Here is a 14,261-nt window from a genome sequence, read left to right on the forward strand (position 1 = left end):
TGTGCCGAGGGAGAGCAGAGAAAGAAAGAAAAATCTGGACGATTTTGTTTTGTTTGTGTGTGTGTGTGTGTGGTAAAACTGTATGGTCGATGGTCAACATCCTCAATCAAATGAACATCAGAGCCCTTTTGCATGCAGCATCACACAGCTATAACACAACCACTAAAGCAAACTGAAAACACAGTCGTCGTCCCGAGATTTACAGATAGTCTGTCTCTTACAGTAGCTACAGTAGTTTTACCAAATAGGGTCCCCCCCCGAGATTCACAGATAGTCTGTCTCTTACAGTAGCTACAGTAGTTTTCAGTCAGCAGTGTCCCTGTGCTCTGAAGCATTCCCAGCCCATTTGGACTAGTTTTCTCAGCTGTTGGTTGCCATCTCTGTGGAATGTTGAGGAGAATTCACCACCTAACACACTGTATATCTCCAGCTTCACCTTAGTCATACTACCCACTGGTACCCTCTGTCTCAATAGAGCAGTATACTAGGAGCATTGTCTCTCTGTTGCATAGATAGAGTATCTCCTTGAGAATGCATTTCCAGTTCTATAGTGCTTCTCATAGACCAAAAATGCTTGGTTTTACAAATAGAGATACAATGATGAAAGCACATTCCTGTGATGACTTCCACATGAACACTGAGACACTGAGACAGATCACACTGATCCTTTTAAAGATTTATTGCATTTCACAGTTATGACTTTCCTCCTGGAAGCTGCGTCCTATCCAGTGAACATTTATCAAATGACAAGGGATTTAAGGTGAATTATGTGGTGCAACTAAGATGTACGCATCATTGTCCTGCACCTTATAATTATCATTTTCTTAATGTGGAGAGAGACGAGTAAAGTCATGTTTGGCTCTCGTGGAGAGAGAGTTTGCACAACAGAGGGTTATGAGGTGAAGTGGACCAATCCATAGCATGGCTTAGGTTTAGGATTAGAGGTCAGACAGGGATGCAGTTCTAACCTCAAACTCTATAGAGTTGTTTTTATGTAAATCTGTGTATGTGTTTTAGGATGATCTCTCTCTAACAGAAGGGTGGAAGAATGAAGAAACTGTGTTCAAAACGATCACCTACAGTACCAGTCAAAAGTTGGACACACCTACTCATTCAAGGGTTTTTCTTTATTTTTACTATTTTCTACATTATAGAATAATAGTGAAGACATGAAAACTAAGAAATAACAACAATGGAATCATGTAGTAACCAAAAAAGTGTTAAACAAATATATTTTATATTTTAGGGTCTTCAAAGTAGCCACCCTGTGCCTTGATGACATCTTTGCACACTCTCAGCATTCTCTCAACCAGCTTCACCTGGAATGCTTTTCCAACAGTCTTGAAGGAGTTCCCACATATGCTGAGCACTTGTTGGCTGTTTTTCCTTCACTCTGCAGTCCAGCTCATCCCAAACCATCTCAATTGGGTTGAGGTCGAGTGATTGTGGAGGCCAGGTCATTTGATGCAGCACTTCATCACTCTCCTTCTTGTTTAAATAGCCCTTACACAGCCTGGAGGTGTGTTGGTTCATTGTCCTGTTGAAAAACAAATGATAGTCCCACTAAGTGCAAACCAGATGGGATTGCGTATCGCTGCAGAATGCTGTGGTAACCACGCTGGTTAAGTGTGCCTAGAATTCTAAATAAATCACTGACAGTGTCACCAGCAAAGCACCCCCACACCATCACACCTCCTCCTCCATGCTTCATAGTGGGAACCACACATGCAGAGATCATGTTCACCACTCTGCATCTCACAAAGACAAGTGGTTGGAACCAAAAATATCACTGCTCGTGTTTCTTGGCCCAAGCAAGTCTCTTCATCTTATTGGTGTCCTTTAGTAGGGGTTTCTTTTCAACAATGTGACCATGAAGGCCTGATTCACGCAGTCTCCTCTGAAAAGTTGATGTTGAGATGTTCTTGTTACTTGAACTCTGTGAAGCATTTATTTGGGCTGCAATTTCTGAGGCTGGTAACTCTAATGAACTTATCATCTGCAGCAGAGGTAACTCTGGGTCTTCCTTTCCCGTGGCGGTCCTCATGAGAGCCAGTTTCATCAGAGCGCTTGATGGTTTTTGTGACTGCACTTGAAGAAACTTTCAAAGTTGCGTATTGACTGACCTTCATGTCTTAAAGTAATGATGGACTGTCATTTCTCTTTGCCTATTTGAGCTGTTCTTGCCTTAATATGGACTTGGTCTTTTACCAAACTCTTCTTTATACCACCCCTACCTTGTTACAACACAACTGATTGGCTCAAACACATTAGGATGTGCATGTATGCAAGTTCATGTTTGCCTATGTAAGCATTTCTGTCATTTTAATGTGTGTTTGTGTGTGTTTGTGTACATGTGTGTGTGTGTATTTGTGGTAAACCTCTTGTTCTAATAAACCAGGGGAAGTAGTATGGTTGTGGGTGAACCAGCATTTTCCTGAGAATCATGCTGGAGCTACTGTGGGCTAATAAAGTCTTTGCCGTAACATTTTCAGAAGAAGCAATGTGCCGAGGGAGAACAGAGAAAGAAAGAAAAATCTGGACGAGTATGTGTGTTGTTTTGTGTGTGTGTGTGTGGTAAAACTGTATGGTCAATGGTCAACATCCTCAATCAAATGAACATCAGAGCCCTTTTGCATGCAGCATCACACAGCTATAACACAACCACTAAAGCAAACTGAAAACACAGTCGTCGTCCCGAGATTTACAGATAGTCTGTCTCTTACAGTAGCTACAGTAGTTTTACCAAATAGGGTCCCCCCCCGAGATTCACAGATAGTCTGTCTCTTACAGTAGCTACAGTAGTTTTACCAAATAGGGCTATCTTCTGTATACCACCACTACCTTGTTACAACACAACGGATTGGCTCAAACACATTAGGATGGAAATAAATTCCACAAATGTACTTTTATCAAGGCACACCTGTTAATTGAAATGCATTCCAGGTGACTACTGTTCCTCATGAAGCTGCTTGAAAGAATGCCAAGAGTGTGCAAAGCTGTCATCAAGGCAAAGGGTGGCTACTTTGAAGAATCTCAAATATGTTTTGATTTGTTTAATACTATTTTGATTACTACATGATTCATAGTTTTGATGTCTTCACTATTATTCTACAATGTAGAAAATAGTAAAAATAAAGAAAAACCCTTGAATGGTGTGTGTAATAGGTGTGTGCAAACTTTTGACTGGTACTGTATAGTAAAACACCATTGTCTTGCAAATTCCTTATTCGTGATCTAATTGATATTAGCAATTTCCATTCCCCACCTTCCTCTCTGTTTTATCTGCATTGCTTTTGTTTCAGCTTGTCTGGTGTTTTGCTGATTGGGAGATCAATATGACAAACTGGACCTCACAGATAACCTGTCCTGCATTGCAGGGACTGAGTGAACAGAGAACGGCTATCAATCACACCTTGGTTATCAGGGCTGATAAAGAGAGATAACAATGACTTAAATTACTCAGTTATAGTATATTTGCAAAATTACACACACACTTCTGTTGGAAAAACCTCAGCCCATGTAATCACTTTAAGTATTAAGCTTGAGATCTGGGCAGACCCCTCGGATAACGAGTCAAGGATAACACTACTGTAACACTACTGTAAGAAATAGATGTATATGAGAGTGAACTCTCAGCAGTGAGGTCCTGAGTCCTGTTTTTCCTAATATTACAATAAGTGATAGCAGTTATTGACTGATACCACTCTAGCAGGTCCGTGCTGACATTGTGACGTGATTCAGGTGTGAGTCAGAGATGAACTCCGGATCAGGAACCAGGTGAGAGGGATTAGTGTCAGCTCAATCTTCACCATATAATTACCTGAGCATATTCACAGAAATCCCCTCTGTTGTCTTCTTAGATGAGTAATGCTTGGAGCTGATTACTGTCTTGGTGGTGGTCTGGGAGTTGTGATGAGATGGCAAGGTGCCAACTACATTCACATCCAGAACTGATCAGTCATTGTTTGAAAAGGACAACCCTTTCGATTGAATGAGGTGTCCTCAATACACTTATCTGGTCAAATAAAAGTGTTGAGGTATTGAAGGGTAACTTATGTCCTCTCTTGACCAAATTCTGGATTTACTTTCAGTGTTTTCCTACTGGCACACAGTAACGGCCAGAAGGAGATGAAGACTAATGGTACGGTGCAGAAGACTGACTCTAGGCTGGCTTTCATTGAGGTCTGTATCCTGGTCAGCTATTGGAGTTCTCAGCCATTTCTAAGTCATGGATTTTCTGCAAGCTTTCAGAGGATATTGCCCAAGAACAACAGCTCATGAAAAAATGTATAATTGAATGTTGTGGGGGAAATTGCCCACATAATAAGATATTGTGTTGTGCTAGTCATATGGCATGCACTCAATCTTCACCATTCTGCTCAGTTTGGTCAGGTCATTTCCATGCTACTCGCTGGATGCATTCCTGAAAAATTTGTCAATTCTTCCTTTGTCTTTGTGACAGTACGCATCTAATGACCCAAGATAAACATTAAGGGAAATAGAGGAACTTGGCTGCTATTTTTGGATAAACATACTCCTTCAGTACACTTTAGATTATCCACTGAGTCAGCGCAGTATTTCCTGGAAATACAGACCACCTCTCAGAAGTACTGTCAGAAGACAAAACATAAAGGAATCCAATAATGGCACATTACAATACTATAGCATTATAACCATTACAATTAAAACTGCCACAACTATTACGAAGTAATGCAGTGAAAATAATCACAGTTTATTATCTGGATATGACTATATTTTGGACTTGGACTGAAATGCCAGTGCTCATTTGGGGTACCAGTACTGCTTATATGTAGGTGCAGGAGCTCCACAATACTTGTAAGCTAATATTCTATATGAGAAACAGGCGCTCAAGCAGTAGAACATTTGACGTGCTGGTAGTTCAGCTCCGGTGAGCTTTTGCCCAAGTCAAGCACTGTAATTTAGAATGAAAGAATCCTCTGGCTTCTCTCAAATAAAATATAATTCAATACTATACACTGAGGTTTGAATTGGAAAAATTAGATTGCTGTCAGGCATGCCTTGTTCTGTTGAAAGCTCAGCAGGATGACTTTACTGCTGTGTATTTTAGGAGAGACAGGATATCAAGTTTCAGGTGTAGATATCTTTCTCACAGCAAGAAGTCCTCCAACATTGTGTGTGCCCAGTGATGTGAGATTGCACTGAGATGTCTGATATGAAGGCTTATGTTTTATATTTCACTTTCCCTCTTTCTATCGCCTATTTCTATGGATTTCAGGCTCAGTTACTTTATGCCTGTTACTCTTTTGCAGGTTAATTTTCTACCTCAGATTTAAGCAAACGTTTTAGGGAAGCAGGGTAGAATCTGGGGAATGATCTCTGCTATGCCAATAAGGTGTTAGACTGTGAGAGAGTGAGGGGGTTTCTTATAGTGTAATCAACTATTTGTGTTTTTGTCTGCAGATACAGACACCAAGGATAAGGCCAGTGAAAATGCTGCCCCCACCCCCTCGTCTGAACATGAGGATGACAACTCTCTGGGCTATACAGGTACTGTAAGGATATCTGTGTCTCTGTCTCTGTCTTTTTGTCTAATATGGTCATACATTTGTCAGGAAATGAAGAAGTGCAGCTCATTTTCCACCTCATTTTGTGGGCAGAGTGCACGTAGCCTGATTTCTCTTGAGAGCCAGGTTTGCCTTTGGCAGCCTTTCTCAATAGCAAGGCTATGTTCACTGAGTCTGTCCTTAATCTTGGGTCAGTCACAGTAGTCCAGTATTCTGCCACTGTGTACTTTCTGTTTAGTGCCAAATAGCATTCTAGTTTGCTCTGTTTTTTTGTAAATTATTTCCAATGTATCAAGTAATTATATGTATTTTTTCATGAAATTTTTGGGTCTAATTGTGTTGCTGTCCTGGGGCTCTGTGGGGTCTGTTTGTGTTTTTGAACAGAGCCCCAGGACCAGCTTGCTTAGGGGGCTCTTCTCCAGGTAAATGTCTCTGTAGGTGATGGTTTTGTTATGGAAGGTTTGCGAATCGTTTCCTTTTAGGTGGTTGTAGAATTTAACGGCTCTTTTCTGGATTTTGATTACTAGCGGGTATTGGCCTAATTCTGCTCTGCATGCATTATTTGGTGTTTTACATTGTACATGGAGGATATTTTTGCAGATCTGCCTGCAGAGTTTCAATTTGGTGTTTGTCCCATTAAGTGAATACTTGGTTGATGAACGGATCCCAGACCTCACAACCTTAAAGGGCAATGGGTTATATAACTGATTCAAGTATTTTTAGCCATATCCTAATTGGTATGTCGAATTTTATGTTCCTTTTGATGGCATAGAAGGCCCTTCTTGCCTTGTCTCTCAGATCGTTCACAGCTTTGTGGAAGTTAACTGAAGCGCTGATGTTTAGGCCGAGGTATGTATCATTTGGAACACCATTATTTCTGTCTTACTGAGATTTACTGTTTCTCTCTCTCTCACTCTCTTTTTTAATATTTTTTTAATTTCACCTTTATTTAACCAGGTAGGCCAGTTGAGAACAAGTTCTCATTTACAACTGCGACCTGGCCAAGATAGAGCAAAGCAGTGCGACACAAACAACAACACAGAGTTACACATGGGACAAACAAACGTACAGTCAATAACAAATAGAAAAATCTATATACAGTGTGTGCAAATGTAGTAAGATTAGGGAGGTAAGGCAATAAATAGGCCATAGTGGCGAAATAATTACAATTTAGCAATTACACACTGGAGTGATAGATGTGCAGAAGATGAATGTGCAAGTAGAGATACTGGGATGCAACAGGCTAGTATTAGGGGTTGCAACAATTGCGGCGGATAATTTTAGAAAGAGAGGGTCCAGATGGTCTAGCCCAGCTGATTTGTAGGGGTACAGATTTTGCAGTTCTTTCAGAACATCAGCTGTCTGGATTTGGGTGAAGGAGAAATGAGGGAGACTTGGGCAAGTTGCTGTGGGGGGTGCAGAGCTGTTGACCGGGGTAGGGGTAGCCAGGTGGAAAGCATGGCCAGCCGTAGAAAAATGCTTATTGAAATTCTCAATTATCGTAGATTTGTGTTTCCTATCCTCAGTGCAGTGGGCAGCTGGGAGGGGGTGTTCTTATTCTCCATGGACTTTACAGTGTCCCAGAACTTTTTGGAGTTTGTGCTACAGGATGCAAATTTCTGTTTGAAAAAACTAGCCTTTGCTTTCTTAACTGCCTGTTTATATTGGTTCCTAACTTACCTGAAAAGTTGCATATCATGGGGGCTATTCGATGCTAATGCAGTATACCACAGGATGTTTTTGTGCTGGTCAAGGGCAGTCAGGTCTGGAGTGAACCAAGGGCTATATATGTCCTTAGATCTACATTTTTTGAATGGGGCATGCTTATTTATTTAAGATATTCTGTTTCATTCTATCAGTCTCTCTCTTTCTTCCTCTCTCTCTGTCTCAATCTCTTTATTTCTACAATAATGCAATTTTAGTGTTAAATGTTACTGTTACTAAATTAACTCTAAAATACAAATATGAAAATCTTTAAATAAATTACTATATTATAGCTGCAATATGGAACTTTTTGGTGATCAGACCAAATTGACATAAACATTTAGTTATAGATCTGTCATTCTCATTGAAAGCAAGTCTAAAAAGCAGTAGATCTGTTCTATGTATGCTATTTCTATGCTTCCCATTCTTAAGGTTCATTTTTGCTTCTTTTACTTTCACTTTTGTGAACAAACAGCTGAAATATTTTTGGTTGTGGAACATATATTTCACAGCGGTTCTCTACACAATGACTGCTTGTTTTGTCACTTAAACTGAAATTAAGTGGACTATTACAATTTTAGCAACCAGGAAATGGCGGAGCGATTTCTGCATATCGCATCTTCAATAAATACCTCTTAAAACTCTTACCCATTTTATATATATATATATGGATGGCAGGGAGCTTGGCCCCAGTGATGTACTGAGCCGTTCGCACTACCCTCTATAGCTTCTAACGGTCAGATGCCGAGCAGTTGCCATACCAGGCGTTGATGCAACCGGTCAGGATGCTCTCAGTAGTGCAGCTGTGGAACCTTTTGAGGATCTGGGGACCCATGCCAAATCTTTTCAGTCTCCTGAGGGGGGAAAGGTTTTGTTGTGCCCTCTTCACGACTGTCTTGGTGTGTTTGGACCATGATAGTTTGTTGGTCATGTGGACACCAAGGAACATGAAACTCTTGACCTGCTCCACTACAGCCCCGTCGATGTTAGTGGGGGCCTGTTCGGCCCACCTTTTCCTGTAGTCCACGATCAGCTCCTTTGTCTTGCTCACATTGAGGGAGAGGTTGTTGTCCTAGCACCACACTGCCAGTTCTCCGACCTCCTCCCTATAGGCTGTCTCATTGTTGTCTGTGATCAGGCCTATCACTTTTGTGTCGTCAGCAAACTCAATGATGGTGTTGGAGTTGTGTTTGGCCACGCAGTCATGGGTGAACAAGGAATACAAGAGGGGACTAAGTACACACCCCTTGGAGGCCCCAGTTTTAAGGATCAGCGTTGGCAGATGTGTTGTTGCCTACTTTTACCACCCGGGGGCGACCCGTCAGGAAGTCCAGGATCTAGTTGCAGAGGGAGGTGTTAAGTCCCAGAGTCCTTAGCTTAGTGATGAGCTTCGTGGGCACTATGATGTTGAAAGCTGAGCTGTAGTCAATGAACAGCATTCTCACATACAGTGGGGCAAAAAAGTATTTAGTCAGCCACCAATTGTGCAAGTTCTCCCACTTAAAAAGATGAGAGAGGCCTGTAATTTTCATCATAGGTACACTTCAACTATGACAGACAAAATGACAGAGGTCAAACGTTTTCTGTAAGTCTTCACAAGGTTTTCACACACTGTTGCTGGTATTTTGGCCCATTCCTCCATGCAGATCTCCTCTATAGCAGTGATGTTTTGGGGCTGTTGCTGGGCAACACTGACTTTCAACTCCCTCCAAAGATTTTCTATGGGGTTGAGATCTGGAGACTGGCTAGGCCACTCCAGGACCTTGAAATGCTTCTTACGAAGCCACTCCTTCGTTGCCCGGGCGGTGTGTTTGGGATCATTGTCATGCTGAAAGACCCAGCCACGTTTAGTCTTCAATGCCCTTGCTGATGGAAGAAGGTTTTCACTCAAAATCTCACGATACATGGCCCCATTCATTCTTTCCTTTACACGGATCAGTCGTCCTGCTCCCTTTGCAGAAAAACAGCCCCAAAGCATGATGTTTCCACCCCCATGCTTCACAGTAGGTATGGTGTTCTTTGGATGCAACTCAGCATTCTTTGTCCTCCAAACACAACGAGTTGAGTTTTTACCAAAAAGTTATATTTTGGTTTCATCTGACCATATGCCATTCTCCCAATCTTCTTCTGGATCATCCAAATGCTCTCTAGCAAACTTCAGACGGGCCTGGACATGTACTGGCTTAAGCAGGGGGATACGTCTGGCACTGCAGGATTTGAGTCCCTGGCGGCGTAGTGTGTTACTGATGGTAGGCTTTGTTACTTTGGTCCCAGCTCTCTGCAGGTCATTCACTAGGTCCCCCCGTGTGGTTCTGGGATTTTTGCTCACCGTTCTTGTGATCATTTTGACCCCACGGGGTGAGATCTTGCGTGGAGCCCCAGATCGAGGGAGATTATCAGTGGTCTTGTATGTCTTCCATTTCCTAATAATTGCTCCCACAGTTGATTTCTTCAAACCAAGCTGCTTACCTATTGCAGATTCAGTCTTCCCAGCCTGGTGCAGGTCTACAATTTTGTTTCTGGTGTCCTTTGACAGGTCTTGGCCATAGTGGAGTTTGGAGTGTGACTGTTTGAGGTTGTGGACAGGTGTCTTTTTTACTGATAACAAGTTCAAACAGGTGCCATTAATACAGGTAACGAGTGGAGGACAGAGGAGCCTCTTAAAGAAGAAGTTACAGGTCTGTGAGAGCCAGAAATCTTGCTTGTTTGTAGGTGACCAAATATTTATTTTCCACCATAATTTGCAAATAAATTCATTAAAAATTCTACAATGTGATTTTCTGGATTTTTTTCTTCTCATTTTGTCTGTCATAGTTGAAGTGTACCTATGATGAAAATTACAGGCCTCTCTCATCTTTTTAAGTGGGAGAACTTGCACAATTGGTGGCTGACTAAATACTTTTTTGCCCCGCTGTAGGTGTTCCTTTTGTCCAGGTGAGAAAGGGCAGTGTGGAGTGCGATTAAGATTGCGTCATCTGTGGATCTGTTGGGGCGATATGTGAATTGGAGTGGGTCTAGGGTGTCCGGGAGGATGATGTTGATGTGAGCCATGACCAGCCTTTCAAAGCACTTCATGGCTATCGACGTGAGTGCCACAGGGCGGTAATCATTTAGGCAGGTTACCTTTGCTTCCTTGGGCACAGGGACTATGGTGGTCTGCTTGAAAGATGTAGGTATTACAGACTCAGTCAGGGAGAGGTTGAAAATGTCAGTGAAGACACTTGGCAGTTGGTCCGCGCATGCTTTGAGTACACGTCCTGGTAATCCGTCTGGCCCAGTGGCTTTGTGAATGTTGACCTGTTTAAAGGTTTTGTTCACATCAGCTACGGAGAGCGTTATCACACAGTCATCCAGAACAGCTGGTGCTCTCGTGCATGCTTCAGTGTAGCATGCCTCGAAACGAGCATAACAGGTATTTAGCTCGTTTTGTAGGCTCTGGGAAGCTAGCATATGGATTTCCCTTTGTAGTCCGTAATAGTTTTCAAGCCCTACCATATCCGATGAGCGTCAGAGCCGGTGTAGTAGGATTCAATCTTAATCCTGTATTGACATTTTGCTTATTTGATGGTTCGTCTGAGGGCATAGCGGGATTTCTTATTAGCATCCGGATTAGTCTCCCGCTCCTTGAAAGCAGCACTTATTGATGAAGCCGATGACTGAGGTGGTGTACTCCTCAATGCCATTGGATAAATCCCAGAACATATTCCAGTCTGTGCTAGCAAAACAGTCCTGTAGTGTAGCAGCCGCGTCATCTGACCACTTCTGTATTGAGCGAGTCACTGGTACTTCCTGCTTTAGTTTTTGCTTGTAAGCAGGAATCAGGAGGATAGAATTATGGTAAAATTTGCCAAATGGAGTGCGGGGGAGAGCTTTGTATGCATCTCTGTGTGTGGAGTAAAGGTGGTCTAGGATTTTTCTTTCACTGGTTGCACATGTGACATGCTGGTAAAAATTTGGTAAAACTGATTTAAGTTTGCCTGCATTAAAGTCCCCGGCCACTAGGAGCACCGCTTCTGGGTGAGCATTTTCTTCTTTGCTTATGGCCTTATAGAGTTGGTTGAGAGCAGTCTTAGTGCCAGCTTCATTCTGTGGTGGTAAATAGACTGCTATGAATAATATAGATGAGCACTCTCTTGGTAGATAGTGTGGTCTACGTCTTATCATAACGTACTCTACCTCAGGCGAGCAATACCTCGAGATTTCTTTAATATTAGACATTACGCACCAGCTGTTGTTGACAAATAGACACACACCCCCACCCCTCATCTTACCAGAGGTAGCTTCTCTGTTCTGCCGGTGCATGGAAAATCCCGCTTGCTCTATATTGTCCGTATCGCCGTTCAGCTACATCTCGGTGAAACATAAGATGTTACAGTTTTTGATGTCCCCTTGGTAGGATAATCTTAATCGTAGGTCATCAAGGAGATTGATGGAGTGCTGCATTAGTTGACTTGAACCAAATTGAGATGGTTTGGGATGAGTTGAACCGCAGAGTGAACAAGTGCTCAGCATATGTGGGAACTCCTTCAGGACTGTTGGAAAAGCATTCCTCATGAAGCTGGTTGAGAGAATGCCAAGAGTGTGCAAAGCTGTCATCAAGGCAAAGGGTGGCTACTTTGAAGAATCTAAAATCTAAAATAGATTTAGATTTGTTTAACACTTTTTTGGTTACTACATTATTCCATGTGTGTTATTTCATAGTTTTGATGTCTTCACTATTCTACATGGTAGAAAATAGTAAAAAATAAAGAAAAACCCTTGAATGAGTAGGTGTGTCCAAACTTTTGACTGGTACTCTTTATATAGTGTATCTTCTGTTAGCAATATTAAAAAGTACATTCTTTACATTCAGGTCAGAAATGTACTGAAGACCAACAGAGTCAGTATATGATTTTAGAAACTCTAGTCTGGATAAATCGACATTGGATATACTGTATGATGAGCTCAATGTTTACAATTCAGAAAGCAAATTAGTATGTATAAGTATAGTTTAAAGTTTAGTATAATAAATAGAGTGTAGCATACCAGCCAATGCTACAGACACCATTATTGTCATAAAACTGCATGGAAAATTGTTACCCAAATCACAATGGAGCTTATTAAAAATGTTACTTTATGACCCAAACGTTCAAAGTTGTCAAGGGTCAGCACAAACCACACTCCTGTGTAACTAGGATCTAAATGATTACAGGCAACTGTCTTTTCTATCAATCTGTGGAAACTAGCCAAAAGGAGCCACTGGCCAATAGGAAATTAAACTAATGTGCTTTAATATCTCCAAGAATTATGGAAATTCAAAGCCATGACTGAGACCCAAACAGTCCCAGGTAGCAGATTGTGTTCCAGCAGGCAGGGACTATAATATCCCTGGATGCCAGTTCATCAGTGGCCACGGACCTGGAGTGCTCCTTCCAAAGGCAACATAATTCAATCTTCTCTCCCTTTCCTTTAATATATTATTGTAAAGGTTCACTGTCATGGGAGGTACCGTCATAGAGCAAATAAGCAAATTGATTGAGTTTCTCTCCATTCCCCAAGCCTTCTCTCCTGTGGCCTTGGACAGTTACAAACTGCACTTTCAGGCTGCACAGAAGAGATTGGAATTTGATAAAGATCACAGCTTGAATACGGGTCATGACCATATTTCACAGCCTTGTTCATGATTCTAACACAACTATCGTGACACTACAGTCTTTTATGTTCATAGATCATTTATTTACTCCTTATTTTGCCAGGTAAGTTCACTTAGAATTCATTCTCATTTAAAGCAACGATGTGGAGAAAGTTACAAAACATAGTAAAAATACATAGTTAACCTACAAAATATACAGTATAAACAAGCAAAAAACGCAAAAACTATAAATATAAAATAAAACGATCAAGCATAGAATCATAAGAAACAAACACATTCTTCCTTAAAAAGGTCCTCACACAGCCGTCTGAACTGCCTCAGAGGCACCAAGTCTTCCAATTTCGGCGAACTCTGTCGACCATTCCATAAGCACCGTTGAAAATAGTTAAAGGCAGATTTACCTAACTGTCGAGGGGATCTCCAGAGTTAGCCATCCCTGAGACCATGTCTGATAGCTTGAATGTCTGTAGTTTAACAAAGAAGTGAGGTACGGTGGAAATTTATGCAAGAGGGCTTTATTAACAGAAAATGTGCAGTGCATTGATCTACGAGACTTCAAAGGGGGAAGTGATAAGTGCTGAAACTATCACCTGTAATAAATAATATAGATAGTATGCCTTCAGGTAACTGCCAATGGAACCACTTGAGTAAATGGGGACACAAACTACAGTTGAAGTCGGAAGTTTACATACATTTAGGTTGGAGTCATTAAAACTAGTTTTTCAACCACTCCACAAATTTCTTGTTAACAAACTATAGTTTTGGCAAGTCAGTTAGGACATCTACTTTGTGCATGACACAAGGATTTTTATCAACAATTGTTTACAGACAGATTATTTCACTTATAATTCACTGTCTCACAATTCCAGTGGGTCAGAAGTTTACATACACTCAGTTGACTGTGCCTTTAAACAGCTTGGAAAATTCCAGAAAATTATGTCATGGCTTTAGAAGCTTCTGATAGGCTAATTGACATCATTTGACTCAATTGGAGGCGTACCTGTGGATGTATTTCAAGGTCTACCTTCAAACTCAGTGCCTCTTTGCTTGACATCATGGGAAAATCAAAAGAAATCAGCCAAGACCTCAGAAAAACCAATTGTAGACCTCCACAAGTCTGGTTCATCCTTGGGAGCAATTTCCAAACGCCTGACGGTACCACATTCACCTGTACAAACAATAGTACGCAAGTATAAACATATACTTATACCATATACCATCATACCGCTCAGAAAGGAGACACATTCTGTCTCCCAGAGATGAACGTACTTTGGTGCGAAAAGTGCAAATCAATCCCAGAACAACAGCAAAGGACCTTGTGAAGATGCTGGAGGAAACAGGTACAAAAGTATCTAGATACACAGCAAAACGAGTCCTAT

General features: G+C 41.4%; 1 protein-coding gene across 1 annotated transcript in view; it reads left to right on the forward strand.

Annotated features, from left to right (window-relative positions):
- The window catches only part of LOC139535481 (roundabout homolog 1-like), a 286,286-nt gene that overhangs the window by 62,120 nt on the left and 209,905 nt on the right, over positions 1-14,261 (forward strand). Inside the window, exon 3 of the mRNA XM_071334917.1 lies at positions 5,443-5,529. Within this exon, the coding sequence (XP_071191018.1) occupies positions 5,443-5,529 (87 nt within the window). The remainder of the gene's footprint in view (positions 1-5,442; positions 5,530-14,261) is intronic.

Source organism: Salvelinus alpinus, chromosome 1 (assembly GCF_045679555.1).
Source record: "Salvelinus alpinus chromosome 1, SLU_Salpinus.1, whole genome shotgun sequence".
NCBI lineage: Eukaryota > Metazoa > Chordata > Actinopteri > Salmoniformes > Salmonidae > Salvelinus > Salvelinus alpinus.